Source organism: Fundulus heteroclitus, chromosome 21, assembly GCF_011125445.2.
Source record: "Fundulus heteroclitus isolate FHET01 chromosome 21, MU-UCD_Fhet_4.1, whole genome shotgun sequence".
In the NCBI taxonomy this organism is placed as follows: Eukaryota; Metazoa; Chordata; class Actinopteri; order Cyprinodontiformes; family Fundulidae; genus Fundulus; species Fundulus heteroclitus.
In genome coordinates this window covers 5,486,653-5,502,242 of record NC_046381.1, presented here as the reverse complement: position 1 = coordinate 5,502,242, position 15,590 = coordinate 5,486,653, and the positions used below count along the sequence as shown (strand labels likewise).

Sequence of the window (15,590 nt, the reverse complement as noted above, 5' to 3'; positions counted from 1 at the left end):
AACATGTCATCTCGAGGCACTTTACAAAGTCAAAATCAGTCAGATTATGCAGATTGGTCAAAAATTTCCTATATAAGGAAACCAGTTGATATCTTCAAAGTCCCGACAAGCAGCATTCACTCCTGAAGAAGCGTAGAGCTACAGGGAGAGTCGTCTGCATTGTCCATGGCTTTGCAGCAATCCCTCATACTGAGCAAGCATGAAGCGACAGTGGGAAGAAAAACTCCCCATTAGCAGGAAGGAAAACCTCCGGCAGAACCGGGCTCAGTATGAACGGTCATCTGCCTCGACCGACTGCGGGTTAGAGAAGACAGAGCAGAGACACAACAAGAGAGACAAACAAGCACAGAAGCACACATTGATCTAGTAATCTGTTCTACATTAGATGGTAATAGCGGGTGATCGGTCTTCCTTGGATGATGTCACAGTTTAACAGAACGTTAAATCAATGATCTAATTGTTGAAAAAGCAAAGAAAGCATAATTTTAAGGGTTTCTAATGGTTGATTACCTGTAGAGGGGGTCCTGCTTGGGGTTTCGGAGCATGGCCGTTGGCCTGAGCCGGTGCTTTGGCTGCAGGAAGACACGGAAACGCCAAACAACATTCAGAACGATGGCAGAAAACGTTTAAACCGGGTTCATCCCGAGTAAATACAGGAGAGGGTTGTGTGCCGTCTCACCTTTGATGGTTGGTGACGGCGTTGAAGAGCTGGAGCTGGACGGAGTGCTGCGATTCGTCCACAGGGCGGAGCTGACGGCAGCCTTCTTCTCCGCTGTTTTGTAGTTTTCGTACAGCGACGCGCCGTACTGGAAAAGAGCGAGACGAACCATCGCAGGGTTTGGCTGCCAAGCGTCTGAGCGGAAAACTGAACCACGTTTTCAAAAGGCGGAGGTCGTCGGGTTTTACCTTGGCGATCCTTATCCCGGTCACCCACAGGTTCATGGTCCAAGCGTCATCGCAGCAAAGGTATTTGATGTACTGGGACTCTTTCTGGATCTGAGGATGCTGCAGAGACAAACCCGCGATAAATCCGTTCACTTACTGGACAGAACGTGTTTGTCGGACATCTTTGCAGCTCCTGCATACCGAAACCTCCTAGCATAAAGCTTGAGCACCAGACTGGACCCTCAACAGGAGAAAGATCCCAAACAGCAGCATATTCATAGCAGCATGATTAAAACAGAGAGGAATCGACACTTTGGATTGGCCCAGCTCAGTTTTTATCACATTTCTATCTACCAACACTGTAGGGTTGAGACTCTTTGACACCTTCCATTTGTTTTAAAACAAAATGTTTGGCTAAAATCACAGCTGTGGCAAATCTCTCCCATTTTTGTAATAATTTCTGCATTCAGCCATCAAACGCCTTATGCCCAAATTTCTCCATTGTGACAGAGTGGAAACATCTCTCTCTCTCCTCTCTGACTTCCTCCTTTTTTAGGGTTCCTCTTCTCGCCAAGCAAACACTCTGCCCGAAACAAATTTCTAAATGAATGCAGGTTTCCGAGGGGGAACCACTAGAGGGCGCTGTGGGTCTAGAAGCATTGAGCTCAATGTAGATCTTCCTTTACACAATCAGGGGCCCTTTAAAGCCGTACGAGCAGGAAATGTTAAAACACGAGAATAAAGCCAGAATTCATGCTCTCTCTGCATCTGTCGCCACGCAGTAAATAAACACACAATAAACACGCAGTGGAGCCGTTTTCCCCCAGAAGAGGAAGTTAAAATTCCCTGTAATGGCTCAGTTTCAGTGATGCATCATGGGGGTGGTGTTGGAGATCATCCCCCTCCTCTTCCTCCGGCAAACCCCCCCCCCCCCCCTCCCCCCAGCTCACACCAGCTGTGAGGAAGCTCAATTGTTTTGCTGTAGCAGGTTCTGCTATCTGTCAGAACACACCCTGGTTAACCACTCAGAGCGCTAAAGTTAGCTCCACTGGTTGTCACTTCATTTCATCTGTGGTGACCGAAGAAGCTTCGAGCGGAGCTAGCAGTCCAAGAGGCCCGCTCCTCCCTGAGCCGTTGACTCAGAACCGTCGTCTCATCTCAGACCTTTAAGAGTTTCTCGTTTGTTTGATGGTAATTTGTAGAAAATTCACCAAATTATTGTCTCAACTGGATGCAGCAGCAGAATCCCGGCATTAGTACATTAGCAAAATACAACAAGCCTTTTTGTTAGTATGTTTATTCATTGGGGACAAGTGTTAGATATTTGTGCTGCTCACACTTTTTCAGTCTCAGGGATAATTCCCGGAGCTTTTTGGAAGAGAACCCGGCCCGCAGCATCACGGATCCTCCACCAGACGTAACAGCGAGCTTATTTGCTGTTTTCATACCCAACTGGACATTTCTGCTGCTGAGATGCTCAATCTTAGAGTCTTTCTTTACATCTGAGGTTTTCAGTCTGTTTAAAACAAACTCTGGTTCGTTGCTTTGCATTGTGGGATGCGGTAGAGTAAATTAACTAACAATGTATTTTTCATGTCTTTTTCTTAAAGCATGAAGCCCCATACAACTTTCAAAACGTGGTATGCTCAGATAATTTTGCATAAAATAACGTCCACTAATAAAAAGAATAACATTCCCTGTGTTTCCAACTAGCACAGTATCAGCTTCCTGTGATCATCCCCCCCCCCCCCTCCCGCGGCAAATCAGACCAATAAACACGTTCTCACCCAGTTTTTAGTGAACCTGGTTCTGTTTCTCTTGGAGCTTTCTCTGTGTAAAAAGAAACCGAATCAACCGTAAAACTCATCAACACATAAGCCCCATTTACACTACCCTTGTTAAACCGATCCATGCCGAGTTCAGACCGAGCTTGGATCAGTTAACCAAGCCGAGTTTGGTTCTTACGACCGTTTACACGTCACGCTAGCACGGTTCCTCGCCTCCTAGTGACGATCTACGGTACTACTGCTCTCTAGGATCGAAGGAGGGACTGCAAATAAAAATGCCGGCACCCGTAACATTTAGGAAGTTATGCTTGGTTATAATTGGGATATTTCGTTGTTTGCGGAAAGTCAGGCAAAGAAGGCAACTTTTGGTGAACTTACTTGACAGAGTCGGCTTTTGTAACATGGATAAGACAAACAAACATATAATCAGGGTTTACAGATGCAGGAAACAGCGACGGACGCTGAGGTTCATCACACTGCTAAGCAGAATCATCACTGGAAACCTTGTGGCACGGTAAGGAAGCTAGTATTATTATGAATGTCTGAAACCGTGAAACTAGTCAGCTGACAGTAAGGAGATGACGCGGTCTGCTCATGCGCTCTTTGCTATCAGAGAACCGAGCCACTGAAAAACCGGGCCGAGCCCTACTATTGAACTGGTCTAGATTTAGCGCGGTTCGGTTGTGTCTGGCACGGTTCAGTTCAGTTTGCGATCCATTTACACTCGAATAGTTATCTCAGTTAGCGAGCTGGGACCGTTCTGGGCACGGTTAAAAAAGGGTCGTCTAAACGGGGCTTTATACTGATTCAGACCAAACTAAAGATAAAACTTTAGGTGTAAAAACACCTCACATCTCACCTGACCAAATGTGGTTTCCTTATCTTCCTTAAGTGTGAAATCTTAGATAAAACACAAAAGTACTAGTGCAAAGTGCTATCTTTGTTGCTTTCTGGTGTTGGTGAGTTTCCGGTGTTCATAAGCAGACTGAGCTGCATCTGTTGGCCAAATGAAGCAAGCTTTTTCCAAGAAGCAGTGAGCAGATGCCGGCCTTGTTGGTGAAAAGGCACCGAAACTTAGTAGAAAAATAAAGGAACAAAAAATAAATAAAAATAATAATGGGACTTTTGAAGGTAATTGGTTGCACCAGAACCTTTTAGGGGCTTCATACCAAAAGAGTCGAATGCATATGAACATGCCAATTGTGTTTTTCTTTCTTATTTTCTTAATGCATTGTATATATTTTTCTCATTTCACTTTTAAAACTTTTTGTGCAGATCCAAAACATAAAATAATATAAAAACAACAAATCACAGGTAGAAAGCCTGAAAAAAAAGGTAAAATAAAGGGCCGTTTTATAAGAGCGTAGGCCTGGGAAGCCGTTTTTATGTTTCGGATCCGCAGTGTTTTAGAAATCCCTTTGATACAAAAAAGAAATCAGACTACTTCATTTCATGAAGCTATTCTGTATTTAATTTTGTACAAATTTCCAAATCAAAGACCATTTGCTTAAAAAAACAAAAAACGCTTGTTGCCGTCAAATACTTTCAACTTGATGATTTTTGCCCGTGTGGGAAAACGTTTGGGCATCTCTGACCTACGTTGGTCTAATTCTGGTGTTTCGCTGATAAGAATGGGGAAAAGAAAGAAAGCAGACTTTCACATCCCCTTAAACTGTTACCAAAACATCATCAAACTGCCTTGTATCAGCATGTTTCAGTCCTCTGTCTGTGTCTCCTTGCTGCTGCTGTCCTTACTTTAATCTGTTTAGATGCATTTGGTTGATGATAATAAAAATAACAAGAAGAAGAAGAAAAAAAAAACAAGGAAGTGCTTTATGAAAATCAACCCATTGTTACAGCTTTCAGCTAAATTGGGTGAAAATGTCTCCTTTCACTTCTTCAAATGTAATTGTTGCATCTACCGTATGTTTCTCCACAAAACAAACAGCTGCAACGCCTCAAATCATAAAAAAAATAAAAAAATAAACAGTGTCATGTTTGTTGGTTCTGCTAAACCCACCGAGATCAACTCACCTTTAGAACAAAGCAGAAGTCAGTGGGGGCCTTGTATCTGTTCTTGACGTCCTTCCCGTAGTAAACGTTCACGTTGTCGAACTGGATGAAGCAGACGAGATCACGGGACGACTGGCGAGAAGAAACAAGAAGATGTTCAGGGCCCGCAGGTCAACATCGTCATTTTCAGCTGTTTCTCACGTCCTCAATGCCATTTTCACTTTTCAGAAATACTGTACTGCCAAGAGATTGGTGGCTCTGTGAGGTGTTTTGAATTTATTATTATTATTAAACCTTTATTTAACTAGGAAAGTCCCCGTTGAGATCTCTTTTTCAAGGGAGACCTGGGAAAAATGGAGACTAAATAATAAAAATAAAAAATAAACTGTATTACACGGACAATTTAAAGAAGTCATCTCTAAGACCATCGATGTAGCTTTAAAATCACTCAGGGAGGTCCAGCTGTAAGACATTTTGCTCCATGCTGTGGAGGCGAAGTAGCCAAAAGCCTTTTGTCCAAGTTCAGTGTGAATATTTTGGACAGAGAGCAAGTATCGGTCACTGGAACGTAAAGAGCTTGGTGCTCTTTTGTATTATCATTTCACACAAATAGAATATAATTATACATAAAAGTTATATCAATGATGGAGCCTGTGGGTAGTCAACGGCCGTCCAACCCGAGAATATAAGTCGCAATGACGGGTCAAATTGTGACCGTTTGTTATAGATCTTAGGGCAGAATTATAAACTGTGTGAAAGATTGAGCGGAAGGATGAAAATACACGCGTCTGTTGATTACACCTCTCAAGGTGTAAAAAAAAATGACATTATGATCAATTCAATTCATCAGTATGATGTTTATCTTGAACAATTGTAATAAAGTAGAATAAAGCGTCTTTTGATTCAGCTGCAGCATTCAATCTCCTTAGGAAGCAACCAATCAGCGTCCCACATCTGGACATTGTGATATTTGCCAAGTCCACCTTCCAAATTCCATCAGATTGTGAGAAAACTTCTTGCCCACAGACCTTTTCAGGTAATCCCATGAGTCTTCTGTCAGATTTAACTATGGACTTTGACTAGGCCGTTCCAACACTTACATTTTCCTCTTGTGGAGTCATTTTTTTTGTTGGTGTGGTTTCACTGTGACGCTGAAACAAGAATCCTGCTTCATCTTCAGCTTTCCAGACCCACCTTGAGCAAAACACCCAGTTCCCGCAGCTCCTTTAGTTTTTCTGCAAACCTCCTTGGTTCATTTCTGCCTTATTTTTAATTTTTTTTTTCATTCTTGTTGGAGAAACGTCCAGCTTTTGTAATATTAAATTATTGCTGTCTGCCTTTTAAAATTCAACCATTCAAAATTGTTGATTTGTTTGTGCTTTTCTCCTGACTGATACCTTTGTACAGTGAAATCCTTTTGATCACGTGTAACTTCTCTGCAAACTACGACTTTAGTTAAAGTATGGACAACTGAATTTTAACTTCGGGTTGATCAGATTAACTGTAATCAACTGTAATAGTTGTGACCACAAGAAGACTGAAAGCTCAAATTAAATTAAAATCTCCTGGTGAAAACGTTTAATTTAAGGTTGTGCACATTGATGCAATTGGGTTATTGCAGCATTTTTGTGGTTTACATTTTTTTTCTCATAACAGATTTGTTTGTTTTCTGGATAAATGTCAAATCAAAAAGGCTCGAAATGGGTGCGTATCGAGAGCCCCAATAGCTACCATTTCTATTCAGCAGAGCGTGAAAGCAGCTGTAACCGAGAGCTGTAAGACCAATCAGAACCACTGAAATAACCACTGAAAAAATTAAAAGAACTGGCTAAAGATTTCATAAGATGTCTTTGTATCCTGGTCCCTTCACCTTGGTTTTTCCTTTGGGAACGTAATAAATTCCTGAAGCTCGGAGCTGAAAGAGCCGCTGCTTCCACGCCTTCTTGCCATCTTCTTTGAGGAACAGCACCCCTTCCAGGTCGGGCACGATGATGGATGTTCCACAGAAGTTCTCCTGCACGAGTAAAACCATTATGAAGAGATAGCAGGCAGGGAAACGATGTTTCACCAACAGCAGGCGCACACATCTGTTTATTTACCTGCACCAACAACTCCTTGTCTTTGTCTTTCATGTCCTTGAGAGTTTTCTTGTCCTTTTTCCAAAGATAAAAGTTCTGCAAACGATTTGAAAAAGAGAGTTACTAATAACAAAGAAAGCTGTTTTATTAATTTGTTTGTATTTATTTACCATATTGGCTATATTTTATTCAAATACTTGTGTGGTTGGACACCACAGTTGATTATGTCAGTTTGTTTGCTGCTCTTCCTCTAAAGAAAGAGCAAGAAATTGTGTGCAGATGTTCACTGGACACAATTTTTGACAAATCTGAACCAAACTGCAAATCCTCTTTGACCCTGAGGGTGGAAGTGCTGAAGGTTCGGCACAGAAACCAACCTTCATCTGCATCATTTCATGATGCTGGAAGCCTAATTATTGAAGAGGAGCTCATCAGATTTAAAAAGGCTACTGGTGTTTCTTCCTTCAAACCAAGGCTAATTATAACTAATTGTGGAGGTTCAGAAACCTCTCAAACACAGAGGCATAAATAAGTAGTTGTCCCCTTACAGATCTCACCTCGTTTTTTGCCTTTTTTGATGCACTTAAATGTTTCAAATCACCAAACAAAAATTTTAACATCCAACAAAAAAAAATACCCAGAGTAAAGGTTTAACAAACCTTGCCAAGGTTGCTTGTTAAACTAGAGCTAAAGATTGGCTTGTAGCTCAACTTCCTGGACTCTAAACATATCCATAAACTAACTAACTAACTAACTAACTATCTATCTATCTATCTATCTATCTATCTATCTATCTATCTATCTATCTATCTATCTATCTATCTATCTATCTATCTATCTATCTATCTATCTATCTATCTATCTATCTATCTATCTATCTATCTATCTATCTGTCTATCTATCTATCTATCAATTTAAATATATATATGTATATCCATCTATCGTTCGATAGATAGATAGATTTTTCTGTTAGCATCCCTAAAAGAAAAAATACTTCCCTACTGAGTCTGTCTGTTACTAGAATATTTAGACTTCCTTTCACAGTCCTTCTGTTCCTCTCTGGAAAAGCTATTTGGACATACTTGTCAAAAGGTAAAAAAATGTAAATGAACAGAGATGTTCTGTCTTTTGTTGGAGCGAATGATGGGGTGGTTCAGCGCCGTTCCAGCCAAGCTATTTGTCTCTGCCAACAGAGCGAAGCCATTAAAATCTCTCAGATTGTTAAGTGTCCCATTATAACAACAAACATGCCAAGATCTCTTTGGCCTCCAGCTGTTGTGTCTGATGTATTGCAGCTACAGCTTTAAAGAAAAGGGTCGGCCTTCATAGAGGAAAGATATCTCATAATTCAAAGAAAAGAGCCCGTTTTCTTTTTAGGGAGGGATTTTCACAAACTTTCTGGACTTGTATATCATGCCGCTAATTTCAAAGAGCTGAATCTGGTCTCTTTTAAAGCAATGACAGGACCAACCTGTGGGTTTTTGAAAACCTCAAATTTATCTTTTCTCTCCTGGAAGAGGACTTTGTTTTCGCTGTCCCTTGTCCATGCTAGGAGCGGCTCCACCAGGTTCTCATGGTCCTCAAACGTACGTTCTGTCAAAAGAAAGCAGACTTAGGAATCAAAAGAACAACATGATCAGATCATGTACTTATAAAACCTTTATATCATTACACAAAAGGAGGTTTAAAATGACTGATTAAAGTTTTTAAAGCATAAAATTCTATAAAAATATACCTTAGTTAGCTTAGGAATACTCTAAGTATATAACAATGATAACCCAATAAACAGTTAATATTATTAGGTGGTTGTCTTATTTGGCTTTCATTTGGGGGGGTTGGTGCCCTAATGGCTAAAGCAGAGTTGGGTGCTTGTGCCTGGGGAGTCTGCAAGTTCAATGGTTCGAATCCCACAGACTGCTATGGGTCCCTGAGCCTAATCCCCAGAATGCTCCCTGGGCTGTAATGCAGTGTGATACATGGATCTTAATTGGCTCCTTTTGCACCTGATTTGATAAGATCAAAGCATTTTTACTCATCTAAGACTAAATTAAAATGTAATATCAAAATTAGCATCTCACCATATGAAACCAAAAACAGAACAGGAGGAAGATGTGTGTGAAATAAAAAAGTAAGAAACATGAGAGGAAAACAGAACAAATACCACAAAGGGAGAAGAGCTAAGAGGAACTAAAATTTTACTTATGAAGTAAAACTGTAATTTCATATGGGAAACTTCAAACCTACAAAACATTTGTCAACAGACCGAAGCTTTGTCCTGTTTTTGGTAAATCAGAATCTGCAAATAACTGTGTTCAGCCTTTACTGTAAAGCTTTAAAGGTTACGTTTTTGTCACCTTCCTAAAATGTCCTATGTCATTTTTTTCCTCTTTTTTCTTTAGAAATCACACAAAATAATAAGATAATAAATTATAAAAAAATTAAAAAATATATATTTTCTGAAAAAAATTACTTCAGCCATTATTTTAGGAAGGTGACGATTTATTTGAAAACGTCATTAAAACCTAAATAAGCTGTTTAAGTTAAAAACATCACAGGCGGTTTGATTGGATGAACCTGATGCTAAGCTATGCTGATCATGAAAGCATAGCTTAGCATCAGTTTAGCTACATCAAACTAAGCTACAGCTAATACGCTGCTAAATTCAAGCTAAGCACATGCTTGTTATAGTGACACTTGCTTGACCAATGATTCATAATCATGGATGAAGTTAGCCTCAAAATAAATTAACTAATCGAATGAGTGCAAAGACACTGCATTTTATTTTAATGTAGGCTACACTTTTTTTTAAGCTAGGTTACAGCTAAGACCGAGCTGCTCCTAAACTTAAGTTATAGCTAAAGCCTCGGCTAAATTAAAGCGAGGATACAAACCGTCATACAAACATACTACTGGTTCCACAGGTTCTTGATTCAATCAAGAATCATTTACGCACTAGTGTCTGTTTGCTTACGGTTAGCTTCTCGGGGAGCGTTGTTTGGACAGCCATGCAAATTACACAGTTCTTTAACTTGAAGATTAACATTTTTGCTAATGTCTTGTTTCTATAATTTTTTAACTTTTCCGGTAATGTTTGTCTGATACATTAATGCAATTGGACAGTATTTTACATCATCCTGTAAACTGACTGCTGCATGTCTTTTTGACTATTTTCACACTTTTGAACTTCTCCAGGAATGTTTGTCTGAGACATTCATGCAATTGCACAGTAATTCAAAGTTATTTACATTATTATCTAAAGTGACTGCTATCTGTGTTTTTTGACTCGGACATTTACATCTTAGCATATACTAAGGACTATTTAAATGCTTTTAACTTCTCAGAGGTGTGGTTGGGGCATTCATGTTGAACATTATATCTTGATTTGTGTCTGTGTTTTGTGTGTGTGAATTCTGAGCTGGAGTTTCACTATGGTCTCTTTATGGTTACATAATGACAATAAAGCCTCATGGTTCTTAATTTTTGGCATTGCTACAGCACAATAATACTAAGGAGAGGCCGTTTTTGACCAAATGTGCTCAAACGGTTCATAAAAATAAACAACATCACCATGTAACAAATTGGTTCAACTCTATTATGGAGTCAATTTTGAACTTTTTAAATGGAAAAAGAAATTCCCAATTTGGCCTATGACCACAATTAGCCACACATTACTAAATTAGGGATTTTTTCCACTAACGAACAACCACTCTTGAACATAAGATGAGTTGTAGGTATTCAACTGTTATAGAAATTAGTCTATATTGCAAACTCCTTTTAGATAATTTAACACAGCCTGTTTAAATTCTTACACTCACTTAACAGCACTTCAAACATGTTTTTACAAATTCTTTAAACCAGCTCTAATTGCTGCTGTTTTAAATTGCCCAAAATAAGGATAAAATACACGGGTGTTTTTTTGTTTTTGTTTGTTTTGTTGGAGGACTTTTAATGATATTAAACTTTAAAAGCACATGCACTTCCTTTTCCCCCTTCTGCCCACCCACCAACTTTAGTCTTTTAGATCTCCATCGCACAGTAGGGCATTTGAACACAGTTTTGCCACCGTCTCCAATTACAGGTTACCAGCGGGGGGGAAAGACTAGGCGTTACATTAAATTGTTGCAACGATTCCAGGCTACAGTTTGGCTGCTGCAATCATTAAATTAGCTGCTGGAAATGACCTGTATGGAGTAGAAATCCCTTTGAACTTTATTTCAGTAGTGGGCATGGTGAGCAGATGGGAAAGTTTTACAGCAGCAAAGATTTGTTTGAAGATGTGTTGCTGTTGAGCTCTGTGGGTGTTTATTGGACCTGACTCGGCTCGACTTTTATCTCGATAAAGAATAAAGGTGCTTACAGTCAGAACGTACGTAACAAACTCGGGGAGGTTTGCAGACCTTTAAAACGATTTTACTCACTTTTTTTTTACTACCAGGCTGTTGTGGTGCTTATATTAGTCAACGATGACATAAGACACAATTCACCTCCTTGTGCTTCTGAGTCACAGGAGCTAAAAAGGATTTTTTTTTTTTTTTGCATAGACAGCATGCTGGTAATAGTGTGTCAGGCAGCTTACTTAAACATGGTAGGAGTAATTGTTTGTGGATGTAATAGCAGCACAGTCACTTTATAACCGCAGCACAAATTAATTTGGTGCAAAAGAGAAACAAGTTCAGCTCTGACCCAGAAAAACGTTGATAGAAAGGCCTTTTTTTTCTTTTTCTTTTTTACTGACAGCTACAGCGTACCCTTTTCGATAATGACCAAAGAAACTTAACATAAAGGCGCTGTCGCTCAGCTCTTTCAACAAGGGAAGCTGAATTTGAATTCTGCGTTATCTTTTCAGCAACCCACATCGTGCCCTCAAAGCAGTTAATATCAGCGTAATTCATGCGTCAATCCGCTGCTGAAAATGGTTCCCCCTGAAATTCAATACTGCATTGTGTTGCAGTGTTTGCTTCATACTCCACTGCGAACGGCGTTTTGGGAACTACTAAAATAAAGCTGCAGTCGACATTTCCTGGAGGACCTAAAGTAACATCGTAGCACATGGCTAGATAATCTGGTGTTGGTGAGCTACAATATATATATATATATATATATATATATATATATATATATATATATATATATATATATATATATATATATATATATATATATTCTATATATGACTCATGTTAGAGTATAAGCAGAAAATGAGACGGAGAAGGTATGGGAAAAACGGAATTGTTCTCTTAGAAGCAAGTAAAAGGAAATAAAAGTGGGTGTGTTAAAATAAAAAAAGAACTTATGTCCAGATATTGAGATAATCTGATGACTTTGGGGAACTTTCTCATTTGACAGCCAAATAGTCAGTGGTATTTTCCCGCTGCACTATAGTTAATATAGCCTGGGGTGCCACAAGGCAAATAACAAAGGACTTATCAGTAATTTGCCTCTGAACGAGTTATTTGATAGCGTATTTCAGTGTCCAGTTTGCGAGAATAAGTGTGACCTGTGAGTTTATATCATGTAAGAACTGTGAAAAGAAAATGGCTGTATGGCGAGGGCCTAATGAAACTGGAAGTAACAGCTTTGCAGGAGTGTTGGAGCCTGGGCTATTTTTGACCATTCAGTATAAATATCTAAAGGGTTTCTGCTGCTCAACACTTAAATGGATGGTTAAAAATGAAAATATTCAATGTTTTCTTTTTTCTTTAGCTTTTGGAACGCCTCAGATTGCAACAAGCATGAAAAGCAATATATATTGACTGTATGTTGGTTCGCTGTTGCCTATGATGTGATGATCCTAAGTGCTTAAATGCAAGGAAACTTGACTTCTTTTGTTTCTTGTGGATGTTTAACCTCTCATCCAGTCTAAGCTAAGTAGACCTGGACTGAATTATTCTACACTGACTACAAATGCTTTAAAACACAGCCTGTGAAATGTGAAACACTTACTTCAACTGTAATTAGGGGGATTCTCAAAGCTTTTTTAAGAATATTGCTGAAATTTCTATATCTGCATATATATATATATATATATATATATATATATATATATATATATATATATATATATATATATATATCAAGAATGATTCCAAACACAAACACTTATCATTTAATGTATTTTTTTGCGTTTCAGAATTTTTTCTCTCTCTATATTATTGACCTGATTTCATTGAGGCGCCAGAGGGAGGAGCTTTCCCAGGGCACTGTTCATGCAAATGCCCCCACTGACAATCATAATTTATAAACAGCACAAATAAAGCAAGTCTTTATGCTGCTGAATGTTGAGTCACTAAAAGGTCACAACTCTCTGCTTCCGTTTACGCCTTGGCGTGTGATTAGGACATATTGCAATGTTGATGCGCAACTTCATGCAGCCGTGCTTCTAGACTCTAAATGACATAGGCGATATTTTTATGTAGGAAAGAAATGCTGTAAATTGGTTTGTAGCTTAACAACAGCAAAAACTTAAATTGGATGTTGTTTAAGGCTTGGAGGGAGAGTGAAATGTCGGTGTTTGGGAGTAATCTCAGCCAAGAAATAAAGAAATTTATACATAGTTGTCGGCTTGCTCCTCTGCTTTTGATAAAAAGTCATTGTCGTGCTTCGTCCACCCTTGGGATCGAATTTTCTTTTAAAACAATAAAGATCTATAAAAAAAATTAGATTAAAATCAATCATATTTTTTAAATTACTAAAATTACTAAACGTGTCACTGTTTTCATCGTTTTAAGAATTTTTGTGATCAAGTAATGAAGTCAAACTTTGATTTAACACTTATGCTTACTGCGTACCAGTTCACTGCTCGTTTTAAGCATAGACATAATATAAGAGTAGACGCGTCGTTGGGCGGGTTCTGCCTATGCTGCGATGCGTCAGAGCGTCCGCCATCTTAAATGTGGCAAATCTGCAGTTACTCAGTCACTTAAACAGTATCAGAGGGACTTTAATCTCTGAATATACTTTGTATTCGTAATATTTTTTTTGTAATATTACAAGTTTATTTTCGTATCCCTTTAGCTTCATTCTCCTGAATTTATTCTCCTAAAGAATAAAAATATTTAAAATAATCTAACCTGGCCCTATTTCTCCAGGAGTGAAATAATTCTGCAAACTGTGATTATTCTGGAAATGTTCCCCCTTAATTCTCATAATATGATGTTTTTATCATAACATTATCACTTTTGTGTTTGTTTGTTTATTTTTACTTTATTGACCTAGGACTTTTTTTCCTCAAATTATTAATTTTACCTCTTTAATACTCACCCTAAAAGTCTGTTCCTAAAGGTTCACATGTGACACGGTTTTATGAAATAATGAAGACCACAATGTTTAGATTTAACAAATTGATATGTATATATATATATATGTGTGTGTGTATTTATTGTAGCACAGGAATGAGGCATCTTCTCTGATCCACGTTCACAATAACAGAACTCAACTTTTTTTTGCCACATACAATATGGCGGTGACGTTGACGTGCGAACCTGCGCCCTATGACGCGTCTACGTATATATGTCTGTGGTTTTAAGCACTTTAAACATCCGGTCGGTTTACGTTTGCCACTTCCATCCTCCACGTCTTTGCGATAGCGTTGTGACATCACTCGACGGTGGCCGTTTAGGAACTCACCGAGTTGCAGCTCGTAGTTGGTCTCGCACAGACTCCAGTCCACGTTGCCGTCACAGTGTGTCTTCTCAAACAGGTTGTCCAGGACCTCCCTCACGGTTTGCCTCTCGTCAACCATCAGTGTCTTGGAGCTGCCGTCATTCATGAGCACTTTCACCACAAGCTGTCGGAGACACACCCAAAGAAGGTCAACTCACTCTGCTTTTTTTTTTTTTTTCTTCTTTCAAATATCAACAAAACAGCAAACAACAAGGGTAGCTGAAGGTTTAGGACAAGACGCTAAGTGTCACGGTGTCAAAATCAACGACAGAGATAAACTGGGTTACCAACCAGCAACACCATGTTTTACTGTTATTTGTGAACTTTTATTTTACATTTTTACCAGTCCTTTTACTACAACACACTGTTCCTAGAGATCGACCGATACGGGGTGTTTATGTCTGACCCGATTTTTCTGATATCAGTCTAACCCAGGGTTCACCAGCATGGTGCCTGTGGGCACCTGGTAGCGCCCAAAGACCACATGTGGTGCCCTCAAGCCTAAAACTAGCCCAACTATCCAGTGAGCTGCATCTGAAATGCTATTTTTAGTCTGTTGCCCTACGTTTGTAATCACACTTGCATTTATATAGATTTAAAAATTACAATATTACAAATTACAATAAAAAAAACACCATTTAAAATGTGTTTATTGGTGAGCGCTGACTCTTGTAGTTCAAAGGTCTGTACAATATTCATAGTACATATTCACCTGCAAACTCTGTTATAATAACAATCATATGTATATTATGCTATTGTACATATCTGTAGAAACCCTATTTATAGTAATATCCACCTGTATATTATATTCGGCACACATCCAGCTGTAAATTTAGTTCACTATACTAGTTATCTATATATTCATAGGACAAATCTATCAGTAAAATTCTGTTTATAATAGTATCCATCTCTATATTTATTCAGTAAAAACCCATGTCCTGTACTTATGGAACCATTATTTATCCTGCACTTGCTGCTATTGCACTTCTGGTTAGACCTAAACTGGATTTCGTTGCCTTGTACCTGTGTAATGACAATAAAGTTGAATCTAATCTAATCTGATCTAATCTACTGGTAGCCCTTCCTGAGACACAGTACCGATGTGCTGTCGATATAACTTTTTCTTTCTCCATTTGCATGATAAAAATTGACACAATGACTAGTT

At 38.8% G+C, this 15,590-nt stretch overlaps 1 protein-coding gene across 1 annotated transcript in view; it reads right to left on the bottom strand.

The window, feature by feature from the left end:
• Positions 1-15,590, bottom strand: part of LOC105935737 (amyloid beta (A4) precursor protein-binding, family B, member 1 interacting protein) — a 37,788-nt gene that overhangs the window by 1,426 nt on the left and 20,772 nt on the right. Inside the window, exons 6-13 of the mRNA XM_036124885.1 lie at positions 14,390-14,549; positions 8,235-8,356; positions 6,785-6,859; positions 6,556-6,699; positions 4,707-4,817; positions 907-1,005; positions 680-806; positions 511-572 (exon numbers count right to left, since the gene is read on the bottom strand). Coding sequence (XP_035980778.1) covers positions 511-572; positions 680-806; positions 907-1,005; positions 4,707-4,817; positions 6,556-6,699; positions 6,785-6,859; positions 8,235-8,356; positions 14,390-14,549 — 900 coding nt within the window. The remainder of the gene's footprint in view (positions 1-510; positions 573-679; positions 807-906; positions 1,006-4,706; positions 4,818-6,555; positions 6,700-6,784; positions 6,860-8,234; positions 8,357-14,389; positions 14,550-15,590) is intronic.